Source organism: Thalassophryne amazonica, chromosome 2 (assembly GCF_902500255.1).
Source record: "Thalassophryne amazonica chromosome 2, fThaAma1.1, whole genome shotgun sequence".
NCBI classification, from domain to species: Eukaryota; Metazoa; Chordata; class Actinopteri; order Batrachoidiformes; family Batrachoididae; genus Thalassophryne; species Thalassophryne amazonica.
The window spans coordinates 60,482,856-60,502,850 of NC_047104.1; the positions used below are offsets into that span (position 1 = coordinate 60,482,856).

At 39.6% G+C, this 19,995-nt stretch overlaps 1 protein-coding gene across 1 annotated transcript in view; it reads left to right on the top strand.

Moving 5' to 3' along the window:
- cd276 (CD276 molecule) overlaps positions 1-19,995 on the top strand; it is a 340,196-nt gene that overhangs the window by 250,090 nt on the left and 70,111 nt on the right. Inside the window, exon 7 of the mRNA XM_034186696.1 lies at positions 8,066-8,104. Coding sequence (XP_034042587.1) covers positions 8,066-8,088 — 23 coding nt within the window. The 3' untranslated portion in view covers positions 8,089-8,104. The remainder of the gene's footprint in view (positions 1-8,065; positions 8,105-19,995) is intronic.

Here is a 19,995-nt window from a genome sequence, read left to right on the forward strand (position 1 = left end):
TGATGAGTCTCAATTTACGCTGCAACCCTCACGTTTGTGTCAGAATTTGGTGTAAACAACATGAAAGCATGGATCCAGCCTGCCTTTTTTTTGGTAAATCAACAATTCAGGCTGGTGGTGGTGTAATGATGTGGGAACTGTGTGATATTGTCATGTTAATGCAGAACAAAATCTCTGAGGACTGTTTCCAGCATCTTCTTGAATCTCTGCCACAAAGAAATAAGGCAGTTCTGAAGTCAAAAGGGGATCCGAAGCAATGCACCAAATAAATTAGCTAGTGAGTGCAATCAACTGAATTCATTTTCACATCACCAAACCCTAGCATAAGTCGCCTCAAGGCACTATACAGGTCAGGCCGAGACCTGGCTCCCAATATGACGTCAAAGACCCCCCGATCACAGTGGGGTCCCAAAGGTTTGTCTGCTCTGAGGTTGTCAAAACCAGAAGTACACTTTACAGTGCATCCAGAAAGTATTCAGTGCTTCATTTTCCCCACATTATCTTACAGCCTTATTCAAAATTCTACCCACAATAATGAAAATGTCAAAAACTGTATTTTTTGTTATTTGTTTTTTGAGAATTTTGCTAATTTATTAAAAATAATAATAATTAAAAAACTATGAAATCACATGTACATAAGTGTTGTGGCAACCAGGAACTGGAGACAGACTCAAATGCAATAAGGCAGGTTAGAGTGGGGAAAAAAGCAACAGTAACAACTAATTGGATAAATGTGCAAATGGTACAGCCAGAATGGAGACCAGGAAGGTGGAGCCACCGGTGGACAGGTTCCAGGTGTAGACAGTCAGGTGGACCAGCGGAGCGGGGTGGCGGCTGCGGACTGTGAAAGAAAAGAGAAGTAAAAAATGAGTGGGTAGACAAAAACACACCAGGGAAAAAAGCATAAGTAATTAATTGGCCACAAACATGGCCTACAATAAAATATTCTTAATTCTGTATGTTATGTTCACACTTCTGCAAATATTCTGCATCAGATTTAAAGATTATAGCCGATTCTCGATCAGTTTTAATGTTGTCGCCGATGACACCCGACAGAAATCAGAATGGCGCACTAAGTGGCCAATTTCACCACTACACACTACTTATTTTGAAATGCGAGATGCATTTTTGGTGTATTGACTCAGTCGTACATCCGGGCACTCCGCCCATGAGGTCTTAGCAACGTGCTTAACAACGCTGGCTGGCATGACAATAATCAAGCTCGATGAATTGTTTAATTAGTGGACAGTTTAATTAGATATGAGTTTTTATATTTTTGCCACTGTTTTTGTTTTTAAAATACGTGGGCAATGCGAGGCATGACATAAAATACAAATTACTTTCATAAATACCTGGTGTGTCTATGAGGTAGGAATAGATAGTGCCCATGGCATGGGCACCTTACACATCTGTGATGGGACCATCAGTGCTGAAAGGTACATCCAGGTTTTGGAGCAACACATGCTGCCATCTAAGCAACGTCTTTTTCAGGGACGTCCCTGCTTATTTCAGCAAGACAATGCCAAGCCACATTCTGCACGTGTTACAACAGCGTGGCTTCGTAGTAAAAGAGTGCGGGTACTAGACTGGCCTACCTGCAGCCCAGACCTGTCTCCCATTGAAAATGTGTGGCACATTATGAAGCGCAAAATACGACAACAGAGACCCCGGACTGTTGAATCAAATCAAATCAAATCAATTTTATTTATATAGCGCCAAATCACAACAAACAGTTGCCCCAAGGCGCTTCATATTGCAAGTCAAAGCCATACAATAATTACAGAAAAACCCCAACTGTCAAAACGACCCCCTGTGAGCAAGCACTTGGCAACAGTGGGAAGGAAAAACTCCCTTTTAACAGGAAGAAACCTCCAGCAGAACCAGGCTCAGGGAGGGGCAATCTTCTGCTGGGACTGGTTGGGGCTGAGGGAGAGAACCAGGAAAAAGACATGCTGTGGAGGGGAGCAGAGATCAATCACTAATGATTAAATGCAGAGTGGTGCATACAGAGCAAAAGGAGAAAGAAACACTCAGTGCATCATGGGATCATGTCTCCCTGATCCAAATTGGGAGCTGGTTCCAGAGGAGAGGAGCCTGAAAGCTGAAGGCTCTGCCTCCCATTCTACTCTTACAAACCTAGGAACTACAAGTAAGCCTGCAGTCTGAGAGTGAAGCGCTCTATTGGGGTGATATGGTACTATGAGGTCCCTAAGATAAGATGGGACCTGATTATTCAAAACCTTATAAGTAAGAAGAAGAATTTTAAATTCTATTCTAGAATTAATAGGAAGCCAATGAAGAGAGGCCAATATGGGTGAGATATGCTCTCTCCTTCTAGTCCCTGTCAGTACTCTAGCTGCAGCATTTTTAATTAACTGAAGGCTTTTCAGGGAACTTTTAGGACAACCTGATAATAATGAATTACAATAGTCCAGCCTAGAGGAAATAAATGCATGAATTAGTTTTTCAGCATCACTCTGAGACAAGACCTTTCTAATTTTAGAGATATTGCACAAATGCAAAAAAGCAGTCCTACATATTTGTTTAATATGCGCATTGAATGACATATCCTGATCAAAAATGACTCCAAGATTTCTCACAGTATTACTAGAGGTCAGGGTAATGCCATCCAGAGTAAGGATCTGGCTAGACACCATGTTTCTAAGATTTGTGGGGCCAAGTACAATAACTTCAGTTTTATCTGAGTTTAAAAGCAGGAAATTAGAGGTCATCCATGTCTTTATGTCTGTAAGACAATCCTGCAGTTTAGCTAATTGGTGTGTGTCCTCTGGCTTCATGGATAGATAAGCTGAGTATCATCTGCGTAACAATGAAAATTTAAGCAATGCTGTCTAATAATACTGCCTAAGGGAAGCATGTATAAAGTGAATAAAATTGGTCCTAGCACAGAACCTTGTGGAACTCCATAATTAACCTTAGTCTGTGAAGAAGATTCCCCATTTACATGAACAAATTGTAATCTATTAGATAAATATGATTCAAACCACCGCAGCGCAGTGCCTTTAATACCTATGGCATGCTCTAATCTCTGTAATAAAATTTTATGGTCAACAGTATCAAAAGCAGCACTGAGGTCTAACACAGAGATGAGTCCACCGTCTGAGGCCATAAGATCATTTGTAACCTTCACTAATGCTGTTTCTGTACTATGATGAATTCTAAACCCTGACTGAAACTCTTCAAATAGACCATTCAACCATGAACAACTGAAGTCGTACATCAAGCAAGAATGGGAAACCGTTCCACCTACAAAGCTTCAACAGTTAGTGTCCTCAGTTCCCAAACGCTTATTGAGTGTTGTTAGAAGGAAAGGTGATGTAACACAGTGGTAAACATACCACTGTCCCAGCTTTTTTGAAACATGTTGCAGGCATCCACTTCAAAATGAGCAAATATTTGCACCAAAACAATAAAGTTTATCAGTTTGAATATTAAATATCTTGTCTTTGTGGTGTATTCAATTGAATATAGGTTGAAGAGGATTTGCAAATCATTGTATTCTGTTTTTATTTACATTTTACACACTGTCCCACTTTCATTGGAATTGGGGTTGTAAAAGCATGCATGCCTCCATCTGTGCATGTATGTGTGTGTATGTGTGATTTTATTTAGTCAGTTCTGTGTAAGTACATAATATAATTGTAAATACATTAAAAACACATGGATGATACAAGAAAGTTAAACCACTTATTTCCATTTTGTGGTTATTTGTGGTCCATTTAAAATCAAATGACAAAGCAGAAGTAATAATGAAAACAACAATAATAATACTGATAATAATAATAATTATAGTAATATTAATACGAGCGAAGCCACATGCTGTGGCACAAAGCTCACTCATGGTACAGGTAGTTCCAAACAGGAAGTGCCAAATTTTGAGTCCACAGTGAAACAGGAAATGTCAAACATTTCCTGGATCGACACTTCATGGATTGACAGACGATATTGCATGGAATCTCGTGGGAACTCAGTGGCAAATTCACACTGAAACAGGAAGTGCCAAATTTTGAGTCCACAGTGAAACAGGAAATGTCAAATGTTGAACACATCCTGGCATGGGTGGAGCTAGAGCGGAGGCCAGGGTTGCACTGTATTCCCCTGAAATCTGATTGGACACAGATGATTGACATTTCACGGCTGCTTGACAAGAGCTGCATTTTGAAATCAGTGATTCACATTGACTGCTAGGTTCCTCCTGTCAAGTAGGTGGTGCTCTGTACCACAGTAAATTCCAATACATCTTAGTAGAAGAAGAAAAATATTTGCGTCAGATTTGAAATGAACACGTCATTTGAACTATGGACTAATAATGACACCAAAGTTATATTGGTGAGTAAAGGACTGTATTTTATGCCAGAAATGAGGTCCAGGTTGTTAAAAGTGGGATTTCTCCTTTAATTTGGATTGTCTTATATATACGTGTTTCTCCAGTGATTTTTAAACGAGCCGGCAGCTGTTGATTAAATAACCTCTTAATTTTGCTGTCTGAGTGACACATCTGTTACACAACTAAACACACATAACACAAATAAATCTAAAGTTATCTTCCTTAAACTCAAACTGAAAGCAAATCTCTACAACTTGATATAAATTAATTAAAAGTATAAAATCCAGTTTCTTGATGAAGTGGTGTCAAGGAGGACTTTCTTCAAAAGAACACCTAAAACAATTTGCCAGAAAGTACATCTGTGTTGTGTGTTGGGGGGTGTGGCCGGATGTTTTGGTGTTCTTTTCTTTTCTTTGCTCTTCAGGTGGCATGAGAACTGATTTGTCTGTGGAGAAGGTGCTGGCTGAAGAATCCTCACCCTCATCAACATCATGTGTAGCACCTGTGACTGGTGCTCACATGCAACCTTAAAGACTTTCAGCTGAAGCAGATAATTGGATGGCGTTCTGCATTTAAGGCATGTGTGATTCAAGCAGAACTGCCGGGAACTCGACCTTGTGATGTCCGTTTGTGAGACGCTGGGGACCGCGCCTGGGTTTGACACATCGAGCCCGTGAAGCAAGGAAGGGTGGGGACACTTGCTGTCAGCACACATTAAAGGTGATTAAGTGTTCGACTAATTGTTGATAGTAACTTGGTGCTTTGTTACGCAGTATACTGGAATTGTGATGAGAGTTGTGCAGTTTGCTTCTCACTGCTGTGGCGTGCGGATAAGTGATCCTCCACTTGTTGTGAGAAGCTGCTCATTTGCATAAAGTTAAAAAATACAGACCTGAATGTGTTACTGATAGCGTGTGTCTTTTGAAAGATATTGTTGTAACTGCTGACTTACCTCACCTCTTCTTTGCTTCACAGAGAGTCAGTTTGTCGTGTCCACCTGGGGGGTGTTTGTCTGGTGGTAGTGGGTCCAGGAACGCCGGGCTTCTATCCTTTTGGGCGCTTAAGAGCGTGCCAACAGTCACTCCACCAGAAGGACGTTCTTTTAGTTTTGTACACATTATTATGCACAGGTGAAAAATAAATTGTTTCTGTTGTTGGAATCGCTTTCTGGTTATTTTTAGCGCTGGGTTCTGTCTGACACAGGTCCGCTCCTCAACCCGCGTCGACACATAACAATCTGAGATGCAAGCCGATTTGATGTTTTGGTGAAAGAATCTTTTATATTTCTTAATAATTAATGTAAATAAATTCCAAGACATATTCAGTGACTTGGAAATGTTCATGTTTCCATCTCCTGAGTTGTCTGAAGAAAACTGGCAAAAGCACTGATCATTATTTACAGGTGTAATCAAGTTTTAGAGATTTGCTTTCAGTTTGAGTTTGAGGAAGGTAATTTTAGAAAATTTTATTCTTTATATTTTTTGTATTTCTTGTATTTGAAATGGCATGAACAAATTAAAATCTGTGAAATACCAAGTGTTCCAATACTTTTGGAGGGCACAGTATCCTAACCTTATGATGAGTGCAAAATGAGTGTGGTATTGTTACTGTTTTTTCAAGAATGTTTAATTTTCACTGTTGCTGCACTTTGTGTGAAATCATAGTCATATCTTATATCATGTTGATATGACAATATTGAGGTACGATAATTTGGCCATATTATACAGCCCTACTATCAACTAGCTGAAAACTTTGAATATTAACTTACATCTACATTTAAAAAAATGCTCAAAGTGGCAGGGGAGTCTGGGGAGTAAAGCTCTCCCCCAGAAGTTGAAAGGGAAAAAAAGAAAAATGCTTAAAAAGGCAAGGGGGGGGAGGGTGTCTGGAGAGCAGCCCCCCCCCCCCCCCCCCCAGAAGCTGAAAGGTTTTAGCCATGCTAATGCTCCCCTGAAGCATTTGCTCAAAACACAGTCTGAAGGACCTAAATGACATGATGAGATGCTGAAGAGCTTCCCTCCTTCATGTCTGCGACATATGCATGTTAGTGTGAATATAACAAAACCTAAACAATTTATAAATACACTAACACAGTAAATTAACATTAAAAAGTTACATAATTAACAGGAAATAAAAGGGTTTAGATATTCTAAAAAGTGTTGAGGTCTAAGGTTCTAAAAACATTCTGGACTAATACACCTTTCTAAATCATTATCAAAACTGCATAATTTATTACCACTCTTGAAAAATGTCAGCTGCCTCTTTTATAAATACTATCCAATTTAGAGCTGTGGATCCCCATGGCCCTTACCAAAAAATAGTACTGATAAGTATATAAAAAGTAAACTGGAAGTATACTTGAAACATACTTGTATGTACTACTTTTGGTAAGGGGGCACTGTGCTAGTTGTTGTTGTTGTTGTTATTATTATTATTATTATTATTAATAATACATGTTTTTAGGATTTCCTAGCAAGACACGGTATACGGACACTGACATGTCACAGGTAGGGTAGCTTAAATGAATAACTTCAAAACATCTTTATCCATTTGAGGTCTTTTCACGACAGCGGTGCCAAAGTTGCTGTCATTTGTGCACATATTCTTTGTAAATCACCTGCAAAATGTTCACCAAATGAATGTGCAAAATGATTGTTGAATCAGTCATGGCCTCCAATTATGTTTTTATCCGAGGCCGAAATTTGGCCATTGGGTGTTGCAAAGGCCTTGCATCCGTCTGTCTGTCTGTGCTTAGCATAAGTCCAGTCCTATTACTGTCAGTCTTCAAATTCACAGGAAGCATTCTTGGGACACAGACCTTGACTTATCTTAAGAGGTAAAAGGTCACATTCTGTTTCTTCTTGTTATGCCCATGCGGCCGAGGGTACTTTAGCATTACGTTATTTTTATTTTTGACTTTTCCAAACATGAGAAAACTGTGTGACAAAAAGGAGATTGCAGGTTGTTAGTGGACATTTCCTCTCTGTTTGCCCCTTAGTTGTTGCAAGAGGTGAAAGAAACTCATCAGGGATGAACAGCACACCTCTATGTTTGCAACCTGCCGGCCCATGAGGGAAAGTCTACCTGATCAGTGTCAGAGTAGATACAAAATCAATAGCAGTTCCTAATTCATTTAGAATAATGGGTGTTATCACAGTTAATAAAAACACTCAACCCGCTGCAGTGAAACAAACTGATAGCTTGGTTTGCATATTAGACAAAAGTAACTGTAAGAAGACAGTGATACTTTAGGAGTAAAGACAATCTTGACCGGGGATGAGTCCCTGTGCAGATGTCATTTAGAGTCCCCCTGCCCCCAATCCCCCCCCCCTTCCTGTCATGTAATCTACACGCCTCTGACAGCACAGCAAAGAATCAGTGGGAGAATGCCTATCCATCTCACTACCCCAGTCTGCCTCCGCTGTTCGGTTCCACATGAGCACTCAGCTGCTGTGTCTAATTAAATAAAGCACTGTGCCCTCTGCTTCCTGTTAGCCATGGCAAGGTTGGTGCACCGAGACGGAGCAGAGAAAGAAGCTAACAGGAAAGAAACAGCTACAAAGCCAGAGATTGTGCTGTGGTCCTTGAGAAAATATACATGAACTTGACATGGCCACCTACACGACAGCTGTGTATTTGCATGATTGAACATTTTTTATTATACTGTATGCTGAAATTATCTTATATATTAATTCTCACTCTGTCATTATTTTGCAGCTATGACACTGCTGAAAAGCTAAGGGTGACATCATAGAGGTGAGTGTGTTTGCGTGTCATAAAGTCCAGCTGTGTTTATGTTTCAGATTTTGCACAATTTTTATTGTACAATATTATATAGATAGAACACGCAGCCAGTCTGCTCTGTGTCAGCCTGATCTCGTCAGATCTCAGAAGCTAAGCAGTGCAGCATGTGGTTAGTACTTGCATGTGAGACCTCATTGGAACACCAGCAGTTTTGTGTGTGTTTCTTCGGGTGAAACTGGAGTTGTGTAAGGAAGGGCGTCCGGTGTAGAACTTGTGCCAATTACCAGTGTGGATCTGGCTCTATCTGCTGTGGCAACCCCATCCTGACACAGGAGCAGCCAAAATGACAACACATATACAGTAGATAGATAGAGCACATGCTTATTTATTAATTTTTTTCATGAAAATTTAAATTTTGATTTATATGAACATCATTAGATATTTTAATGTGTTGTATTTCCTTTTTTAATTTTTTAAATCAACAGTTTCCCAGTTTAAAGTCATTTTAATTTATTAATTTGCGGTGAGATTATTTGAACTCATTTTTATGAATAGCACATTAAGTTGCTCCTTGAATGAATTGTGCTATAAAAGCAGATTTTAACGCTATTAGTCATAGTAGTCATCACCATCGTATCATCATCATAAGTGCTTATTATTGTCAGCAGTCATCCTCTTGAGGGCACCACATCTCTTGTGGCTATGAGTAAGTGCTGGTGTAATGAGGCACGGCTGTATTCATTGACTAGGCATTTGGGATCTGGAGAAGTCTTGACATTTTGATTTTCAGGAGGTACAGGGATGATATGACAGATCTATTTAAGTTTGTCTGGCATCCACAGCTGCAGTAAAAAAAAAGAAAAAAAATCTGATCTGATGAATAGTAAACATTTCATGTCATGAATATTTCTATCTTGCTCTTAAACCGTGTATTCATAGTATCAAACTCAGTTACGTTTCAAAGTAACAACTTTAAGTTTGTGAGGAATGCCTACAATCACTTTGGTCATTTTATTGAAAGCCGTTTTCTATATTAACAGTGTCATTTTGGTTCAGTTACACTGAAGAAAGGGAAACATAGCTTAAATACAGTATATACAGAGTGTGTCCAAATAACATAATTTCATCATCTTTGTAATTGAGAAAGAATAAAATTTTGTTATTTGGACACATTCTTGTCATGTGCAAGAGATGTATATATTTAAATCATGTAGCTCCAACAGACTTTTTTTTCCGGTGGGATGCATCAATATACAAATAGTGACTGGTTTGGAGGGCAGCATAATGGAATGTCACCCCGAGGGATCATTGTCACCCAAGGCCGAAGGCACCATTATGCTGCCCGATAAACCAGTCACCATTTGTTTTATTATACAACTGTGTAGTTACTAAATTTATCTTTACAATTGTGTGAAAAATTTGCTAAGTCATTTCCCGTTCAAACTCACTGTGTTTCAGCCTCTGGCCAGACTTGGAGAGCAGCAGTGGGAAGCTTCTCGAACTCGTCGGGTGAAACGCCATGCAAATCTTTCCCGTCGTCCTTCGCTAAAAACTCCTTGAACAGTGTGGAACTTTTCTTGATACTTTTCGCGGTACTCTCACTGTCTTTCTTGGATAGAAGAGCGTTCATCCCATCAGTATCCACGGACGCAAACCTTCTGCTCCCCAGTTCATGGTCGAGTGTGGCAGTGGGAAGCTTCTCAAACATGCTGGGTGAAACACCGTGCAAATCTTTCCCGTCGTCCTTCGTGAAAAAATCCTTGAACAGTGCGGAACGTTTTTTGGTACTTTTCGCGGTACTCACTGTTTTTCTTGGATAGAAGAGCGTTTATCCCATCAGTATCCACGGACCCAGGCCTTCGGTTCTCTGCCATGATGTCGAGAGAGAGAGAGAGAGAGAGAGAGATATCACCCCTGCACATGTACGAAACATTGTTGCCCCGTTATGACAAAATCGGTCCGCAATCACTCATAATGTTGCCCGAAATGGTGCCGAATCAGTCAGTAATGTGGCTGTTGTTAACTTTGGGTGATTTATTGTGAAAAGTATTGCAATTATTACATGCGAATCAGCCAATCAGAACAAAGGATTTCAGTCAGATGTATAAATGAATTTGTTGAATGAATGTGTACTATGTGTACTTTTGATGTGTTGATTCACCACTATGGTAATCAGCCATCCCCACATGAATCCCAGAAAGGTGCTTGTAAGAAGACAAGCAAAGTAATCTCGTATGGCACATTTTTGCTTTTTGCCTGTTTGATTTCAACAACACAGATAATTATTGTCAATCTGTTCTGGATTCATGATTGAATATGCTGACAGAAAGAGGACTAACTATAGCAGGTAACACGGACATATGGATTGTTAACTAGATTCTCAAAGAAATTGTGTGGTTTAACTGAGAGCAAACACTCAACCCAGCTTGTATGACATGCCGTCGCCAAGGCAGTGCCACCTTGCAACCTGGAGTCTGTGGCTTGCTGCCTTTGTAATCAGGTCTGTTGAAGGGACTCTACTTATGGGCATAATGGGAGAAATTGTTTTGAATTACCCTTCCATCAAAGATTCCATGGCTTTTGGTAGCTTCTGATTGTACTGTGATTCCTCCCTGTATGTTATCTAACACTTATCTAGCACCCTCCCCAATCGGACCGGGAGTGACATGTTTAGCCGCATGTTCTCCTTGAATTGCTGTCTGTCTGAGTGGTGTCCAAAAAATGAGGTGGGCTTCATAGATAATTGGCAAAGCTTCTGGGGGAAACCTGGTCTTGTTAGGAGAGACGGCATCCATCCCACTTTGGATGGAGCAGCTCTCATTTCTAGAAATCTGGCCAACTTTCTTAAGTCCTCCAAACCGTGACTATCCAGGGTTGGGACCAGGAAGCAGAGTTGTAGTCTTACACACCTCTCTGCAGCTTCTCTCCCCCTGCCATCCCCTCATTACCCCATCCCCGTAGAGATGGTGCCTGCTCCCAGACCACCAATAACCAGCAAAAATCTATTTAAGCATAAAAATTCAAAAAGAAAAAATAATATAGCACCTTCAACTGCACCACAGACTAAAACAGTTAAATGTGGTCTATTAAACATTAGGTCTCTCTCTTCTAAGTCCCTGTTAGTAAATGATATAATAATTGATCAACATATTGATTTATTCTGCCTTACAGAAACCTGGTTACAGCAGGATGAATATGTTAGTTTAAATGAGTCAACACCCCCGAGTCACACTAACTGCCAGAATGCTCGTAGCACGGGCCGAGGTGGAGTATTAGCAGCAATCTTACATTCCAGCTTATTAATTAATCAAAAACCCAGACAGAGCTTTAATTAATTTGAAAGCTTGACTCTTAGTCTTGTCCATCCAAATTGGAAGTCCCAAAAACCAGTTTTATTTGTTATTATCTATCGTCCACCTGGTCGTTACTGTGAGATTCTCTGTGAATTTTCAGACCTCTTGTCTGACTTAGTGCTTAGCTCAGATAAGATAATTATAGTGGGCGATTTTAACATCCACACAGATGCTGAGAATGACAGCCTCAACACTGCATTTAATCTATTATTAGACTCAATTGGCTTTGCTCAAAATGTAAATGAGTCCACCCACCACTTTAATCATATCTTAGATCTTGTTCTGACTTATGGTATGGAAATTGAAGACTTAACAGTATTCCCTGAAAACTCCCTTCTGTCTGATCATTTCTTAATAACATTTACTCTGATGGACTACCCAGCATTGGGGAATAAGTTTCATTACACTAGAGGTCTTTCAGAAAGCACTGTAACTAGGTTTAAGGATATTATTCCTTCTTTATGTTCTCTAATGCCATATACCAACACAGTGCAGAGTAGCTACCTAAACTCTGTAAGTGAGATAGAGTATCTCGTCAGTAGTTTTACATCCTCATTGAAGACAACTTTGGATGCTGTAGCTCCTCTGAAAAAGAGAGCTTTAAATCAGAAGTGCCTGACTCTGTGGTATAACTCACAAACTCGCAGGTTAAAGCAGATAACCCGTAAGTTGGAGAGGAAATGGCGTCTCACTAATTTAGAAGATCTTCACTTAGCCTGGAAAAAGAGTCTGTTGCTCTATAAAAAAGTCCTCCGTAAAGCTAGGACATCTTACTACTCATCACTAATTGAAGAAAATAAGAACAACCCCAGGTTTCTTTTCAGCACTGTAGCCAGGCTGACAAAGAGTCAGAGCTCTATTGAGCCGAGTATTCCTTTAACTTTAACTAGTAATGACTTCATGACTTTCTTTGCTAATAAAATTTTAACTATTAGAGAAAAAATTACTCATAACCATCCCAAAGACGTATCGTTATCTTTGGCTGCTTTCAGTGATGCCGGTATTTGGTTAGACTCTTTCTCTCCAATTGTTCTGTCTGAGTTATTTTCATTAGTTACTTCATCCAAACCATCAACATGTCTATTAGACCCCATTCCTACCAGGCTGCTCAAGGAAGCCCTACCATTATTTAATGCTTCGATCTTAAATATGATCAATCTATTTTTATTAGTTGGCTATGTACCACAGGCTTTTAAGGTGGCAGTAATTAAACCATTACTTAAAAAGCCATTACTTGACCCAGCTATCTTAGCTAATTATAGGCCAATCTCCAACCTTCCTTTTCTCTCAAAAAATCTTGAAAGGGTAGTTGTAAAACAGCTAACTGATCATCTGCAGAGGAATGGTCTATTTGAAGAGTTTCAGTCAGGTTTTAGAATTCATCATAGTACAGAAACAGCATTAGTGAAGGTTACAAATGATCTTCTTATGGCCTCAGACAGTGGACTCATCTCTGTGCTTGTTCTGTTAGACCTCAGTGCTGCTTTTGATACTGTTGACCATAAAATTTTATTACAGAGATTAGAGCATGCCATAGGTATTAAAGGCACTGTGCTGCGGTGGTTTGAATCATATTTATCTAATAGATCAACATATTGATTTATTCTGCCTTACAGAAACCTGGTTACAGCAGGATGAATATGTTAGTTTAAATGAGTCAACACCCCCGAGTCACACTAACTGCCAGAATGCTCGTAGCACGGGCCGAGGTGGAGTATTAGCAGCAATCTTACATTCCAGCTTATTAATTAATCAAAAACCCAGACAGAGCTTTAATTAATTTGAAAGCTTGACTCTTAGTCTTGTCCATCCAAATTGGAAGTCCCAAAAACCAGTTTTATTTGTTATTATCTATCGTCCACCTGGTCGTTACTGTGAGATTCTCTGTGAATTTTCAGACCTCTTGTCTGACTTAGTGCTTAGCTCAGATAAGATAATTATAGTGGGCGATTTTAACATCCACACAGATGCTGAGAATGACAGCCTCAACACTGCATTTAATCTATTATTAGACTCAATTGGCTTTGCTCAAAATGTAAATGAGTCCACCCACCACTTTAATCATATCTTAGATCTTGTTCTGACTTATGGTATGGAAATTGAAGACTTAACAGTATTCCCTGAAAACTCCCTTCTGTCTGATCATTTCTTAATAACATTTACTCTGATGGACTACCCAGCATTGGGGAATAAGTTTCATTACACTAGAGGTCTTTCAGAAAGCACTGTAACTAGGTTTAAGGATATTATTCCTTCTTTATGTTCTCTAATGCCATATACCAACACAGTGCAGAGTAGCTACCTAAACTCTGTAAGTGAGATAGAGTATCTCGTCAGTAGTTTTACATCCTCATTGAAGACAACTTTGGATGCTGTAGCTCCTCTGAAAAAGAGAGCTTTAAATCAGAAGTGCCTGACTCTGTGGTATAACTCACAAACTCGCAGGTTAAAGCAGATAACCCGTAAGTTGGAGAGGAAATGGCGTCTCACTAATTTAGAAGATCTTCACTTAGCCTGGAAAAAGAGTCTGTTGCTCTATAAAAAGTCCTCCGTAAAGCTAGGACATCTTACTACTCATCACTAATTGAAGAAAATAAGAACAACCCCAGGTTTCTTTTCAGCACTGTAGCCAGGCTGACAAAGAGTCAGAGCTCTATTGAGCCGAGTATTCCTTTAACTTTAACTAGTAATGACTTCATGACTTTCTTTGCTAATAAAATTTTAACTATTAGAGAAAAAATTACTCATAACCATCCCAAAGACGTATCGTTATCTTTGGCTGCTTTCAGTGATGCCGGTATTTGGTTAGACTCTTTCTCTCCAATTGTTCTGTCTGAGTTATTTTCATTAGTTACTTCATCCAAACCATCAACATGTCTATTAGACCCCATTCCTACCAGGCTGCTCAAGGAAGCCCTACCATTATTTAATGCTTCGATCTTAAATATGATCAATCTATTTTTATTAGTTGGCTATGTACCACAGGCTTTTAAGGTGGCAGTAATTAAACCATTACTTAAAAAGCCATTACTTGACCCAGCTATCTTAGCTAATTATAGGCCAATCTCCAACCTTCCTTTTCTCTCAAAAAATCTTGAAAGGGTAGTTGTAAAACAGCTAACTGATCATCTGCAGAGGAATGGTCTATTTGAAGAGTTTCAGTCAGGTTTTAGAATTCATCATAGTACAGAAACAGCATTAGTGAAGGTTACAAATGATCTTCTTATGGCCTCAGACAGTGGACTCATCTCTGTGCTTGTTCTGTTAGACCTCAGTGCTGCTTTTGATACTGTTGACCATAAAATTTTATTACAGAGATTAGAGCATGCCATAGGTATTAAAGGCACTGTGCTGCGGTGGTTTGAATCATATTTATCTAATAGATTACAATTTGTTCATGTAAATGGGGAATCTTCTTCACAGACTAAGGTTAATTATGGAGTTCCACAAGGTTCTGTGCTAGGACCAATTTTATTCACTTTATACATGCTTCCCTTAGGCAGTATTATTAGACAGCATTGCTTAAATTTTCATTGTTACGCAGATGATACTCAGCTTTATCTATCCATGAAGCCAGAGGACACACACCAATTAGCTAAACTGCAGGATTGTCTTACAGACATAAAGACATGGATGACCTCTAATTTCCTGCTTTTAAACTCAGATAAAACTGAAGTTATTGTACTTGGCCCCACAAATCTTAGAAACATGGTGTCTAGCCAGATCCTTACTCTGGATGGTAATAATACTAATAATAATACTAATACTAATAGTCTCACAGTATTACTAATAGTAATACTGTGAGAAATCTTGGAGTCATTTTTGATCAGGATATGTCATTCAATGCGCATATTAAACAAATATGTAGGACTGCTTTTTGCATTTGTGCAATATCTCTAAAATTAGAAAGGTCTTGTCTCAGAGTGATGCTGAAAAACTAATTCATGCATTTATTTCCTCTAGGCTGGACTATTGTAATTCATTATTATCAGGTTGTCCTAAAAGTTCCCTGAAAAGCCTTCAGTTAATTCAAAATGCTGCAGCTAGAGTACTAACGGGGACTAGAAGGAGAGAGCATATCTCACCCATATTGGCCTGTCTTCATTGGCTTCCTGTTAATTCTAGAATAGAATTTAAAATTCTTCTTCTTACGTATTAGTTTTTGAATAATCAGGTCCCATCTTATCTTAGGGACCTCATAGTACCATATCACACCAATAGAGCGCTTCGCTCTCAGACTGCAGGCTTACTTGTAGTTCCTAGGGTTTGTAAGAGTAGAATGGGAGGCAGAGCCTTCAGCTTTCAGGCTCCTCTACTGTGGAACCAGCTCCCAATTCAGATCAGGGAGACAGACACCCTCTCTACTTTTAAGATTAGGCTTAAAACTTTCCTTTTTGCTAAAGCTTATAGTTAGGGCTGGATCAGGTGACCCTGAACCATCCCTTAGTTATGCTGCTATAGACTTAGACTGCTGGGGGGTTCCCATGATGCACTGAGTGTTTCTTTCTCCTTTTGCTCTGTATGCACCACTCTGCATTTAATCATTAGTGATTGATCTCTGCTCCTCTCCACAGCATGTCTTTTTCCTGGTTCTTTCCCTCAGCCCCAACCAGTCCCAGCAGAAGACTGCCCCTCCCTGTGCCTGGTTCTGCACGAGGTTTCTTCCTGTTAAAAGGGAGTTTTTCCTTCCCACTGTCGGCAAGTGCTTGCTCACAGGGGGTCGTTTTGACCGTTGGGGTTTTTACGTAATTATTGTATGGCCTTGCCTTACAATATAAAGTGCCTTGGGGCAACTGTTTGTTGTGATTTGGCGCTATATAAATAAAATTGATTGATTGATTGATTGATTGATTGATTGATTGATTGATTGATTGATTGATTGACTGGGCTGGTAAGAAGGGTGATGTCCCCATTTTTCTGCAGCATGGAGTCACCCAGGAGGCATGAGTGGCTTCAGGCTGGATAGACGGCCCAGTCGTCTCTCTCTTTGCTGCTGTTCACCACATTGCTTTCAGTCCAAAAAGCATACATACTTCAGTGAGTCAATGTGTGAGCTCATGTCTCATTCATTCTTAGTGTACCATTTCATGCTGTCCTTGTCAGGGAGATGTATTTGCTACTGCTTTTTTAGAATCTGACCAAGGGCAGAGAGATCTGGACAGAACAGCGCAGCAGTTGGAACAGTTTGTGATTTCTGGACCTTATGTTATGCTGCATATGTGGACGTTTTATGTTTTCTATTGCTGTTCAGGTTCAGGTGTTTAGTGGATCTGAGCTTGTTATATTAATACAGTGCATCTATACTTGAATTCTTTGTGCATTTTTTCTTCATTTTTTATTATGTTTCTCTGTTTTAGGAGGCTTGTGATGTAGATGTACACTACCAGTCAAAAGTTAGGACACACTTTCCCAATCAATTGAATGGGAATGTGTGTCCAAACCTAAGCAATAAATTGTAACTTTTATCTGTATTATAAGAATTTTGGGATTTTTGTGATTTGTTGTAGTGTACTTGTTATTCTTGGCATATATTATTTTATGATTACAGTCTTTTTTGTTGATGTTGTTTAGTGCTTTGATTCCTGGAAAAGTCCTATATAAGCAGTCATTCTAATTATTGTCATTAATAAAAAAAAAGTGTGATTTTATTTATATATTTATTTATTATTTTTGGTATATAAGTCTTAATAAAATATAAGTTGCAGGACCTACCAAACTATTTACATATGTTCAGAATAATAGTAGTGCTATGTGACTAAAAAGATTAATCCAGGTTTTGAGTATATTTCTTATTGTTACATGGGAAACAAGGTACCAGTAGATTCTCACAAATCCAACAAGACCAAGCATTCATGATATGCATACTGTTAAGGCTATGAAACTGGGCTATTAGTAAAAAAAGTAGAAAAGGGGGTGTTCACAATAATAGTAGTGTGGCATTCAGTCAGTGAGTTTGTCAATTTTGTGGAACAAACAGGTGTGAATCAGGTGTCAAAAAGTTGATTGGAGAGGGGAAAACCTATACGCAGGTGCAAAGAATTATAGGCTGTTCATCTACAATGATCTCCAATGCTTTAAAATGGACAAAAAAAAAAAAAAACAGACTCGTGGAAGAAAACGGAAAACAACCATCAAAATGGATAGAAGAATAACCAGAATGGCAAAGGCTCACCCATTGATCAGCTCCAGGATGATCAAAGACAGTATGGAGTTACCTGTAAGTGCTGTGACAATTAGAAGACACCTGTGTGAAGCTAATTTATTTGCAAGAATCCCCCGCAAAGTCCCTCTGTTAAATAAAAGACATGCAGAAGAGGTTACAATTTGCCAAAGAACACATCAACTGGCCTAAAGAGAAATGGAGGAATATTTTGTGGACTGATGAGAGTAACATTGTTCTTTTTGGGTCCAAGGGCCGCAGACAGTTTGTGAGACGACCCCCAAACTCTGAATTCAAGCCACAGTTCACAGTGAAGACAGTGAAGCATAGTGCAAGCATCATGATATGGGCATGTTTCTCCTACTATGGTGTTGGACCTATATATCGCATACCAGGTATCATGGATCAGTTTGGATATGTCCAAATACTTGAAGAGGTCATGTTGCCTTATGCTGAAGAGGACATGCCCTTGAAATGGGTGTTTCAACAAGACAGTGACCCCAAGCACACTAATAAATGAGCAAAATCTTGGCTCCAAACCAACAAAATTAATGCCACGCAGATCTGAAGAAATCATGAAAAACTGTGGTTATACAAGGTCTATTAGAAAAGTATCCGACCTTATTATTTTTTTCAAAACCCATATGGATTTGAATCATGTGTGATTACATCAGACATGCTTGAACCCTCGTGGGCATGCGAGAGTTTTTTCACGCCTGTCAGTTACGTCATTCACCTGTGGGCAGTCTTTGAGTGAGGAGTCGCCCACACTCTCGTCGATTTTTTTCATTGTTTAGGAATGGCTCAGAGACTGCTGTTTTGTTTGATAAAAATTTTTTCAAAGCTGTAAAGCACAACTGAGTGGACACCATTCGATAAATTCAGCTGGTTTTCGGTAAAAAAAAATTTAACGGCTGATGAGAGATTTTGGTCTGGTAGTGTCACCGTAAGGACAGCCCACGGCGCCGTTTCAAGTTGAAAACCTCCACATTTCAGGCTCTGTTGACCCAGTAAGTCGTCAGAGAACAGAGAACTTTCAGAAGAAGTCGGCATGTGGAGTTTATTCGGACATTCCATTGTTAACGGACATTTTGTAATGAAAGAACGTGCGGGCAGAGTTGCATGTCGGGCTGGACCCGACCGCGCGGGGTCGCGACAGGAAAAACACCTCCGTTGGAAACCTTAACGGGCAAGTTGGAACATGCCCAAGCTGTTAAACAATTTCTCAGTTACTCACTTGTTGAAAGCCATCAAAATCCGCCTGAATTTTACAAATGGTTTTCAACACGGAGGTGTTTTTCCTGTTGCGGCGCACACAGATTTGCCAAGTCGTCACAGAAACGACTCGGCGAATTTGCGCGCACGTCTTTCATTAAAAAATGTCCTTAAACAGTGGAATGTCCGCATAAAGTCCTCATGCCGGCCTCTTCTGTATCTTCTCTGTTCTCTCACGACGTCCTGGGTGAATTAAGCCTTAAATTAGGATGTTTTCAGGTCGAAACAGGCCGACGACGGCGCCTGGAAGCGCTGCAGGACGTCCCGCTCTGTGGGAAGTCCTTACACCGACAGAAACACCCCATAATCTCTCATCAGCCGTTAAACTTTTCACCAAAAACCAGCTTAATTTCTCGAATAGTGTCCACTCGGATATTCCTCACAGGTCCAGAAAAAATTTTGATAAAGCAACGCGCGCCGTCTTGAGCAGCGTGTGAAACAAAGGAATTCAGCCGAGAGGGCGGGACCACATCTCACTCAAGGCCTGCCCACAGGGAAATGACGTCACCGACACGCGTGTAAAAACACGCATGCGCACAAGGGTTCAAGCATGATTGGTGTAATCGCACGTCATTCAAATCCATATAGTTAAAAAAAAAATAAAAGGGTCGGTTTATTGTCTAGTAGACCTCGTACAACTAAATACTAGTTTAGTGATTCACAGGATTGCTAAAAAAGCAGTTTGAACATAATAGTTTTGAGTCTTTAGCGTCAGCAGCAGATGCTACTATTATTGTGAACACCCCCTTTTATACTTTTTTTTTACTAATAGCCCAATTTCATAGCCTTAAGAGTGTGCATATCATGAATGCTTGGTCTTGTTGGATTTGTGAGAATCTACTGAATCTACTGGTACCTTGTTTCCCATGTAACAATAAGAAATATACTCAAAACCTGGGTTAATCTTTTTAGTCACATAGCACTACTATTATTCTGAACACTACTGTATACTAGCGTGTTGCCCGTGGGGATCCACGGGTCTTGATTGGGTAATGTTTGTAAAACCGATAGCTGACATTTTTCAAGGGTGGTAATAAATTATGCAAAGTTTCTATGCGTTGGAATGGTGTGTCCAGAATGTTTTTTGAGCCTTAGATTTTAAGAGTTTTTAGAAG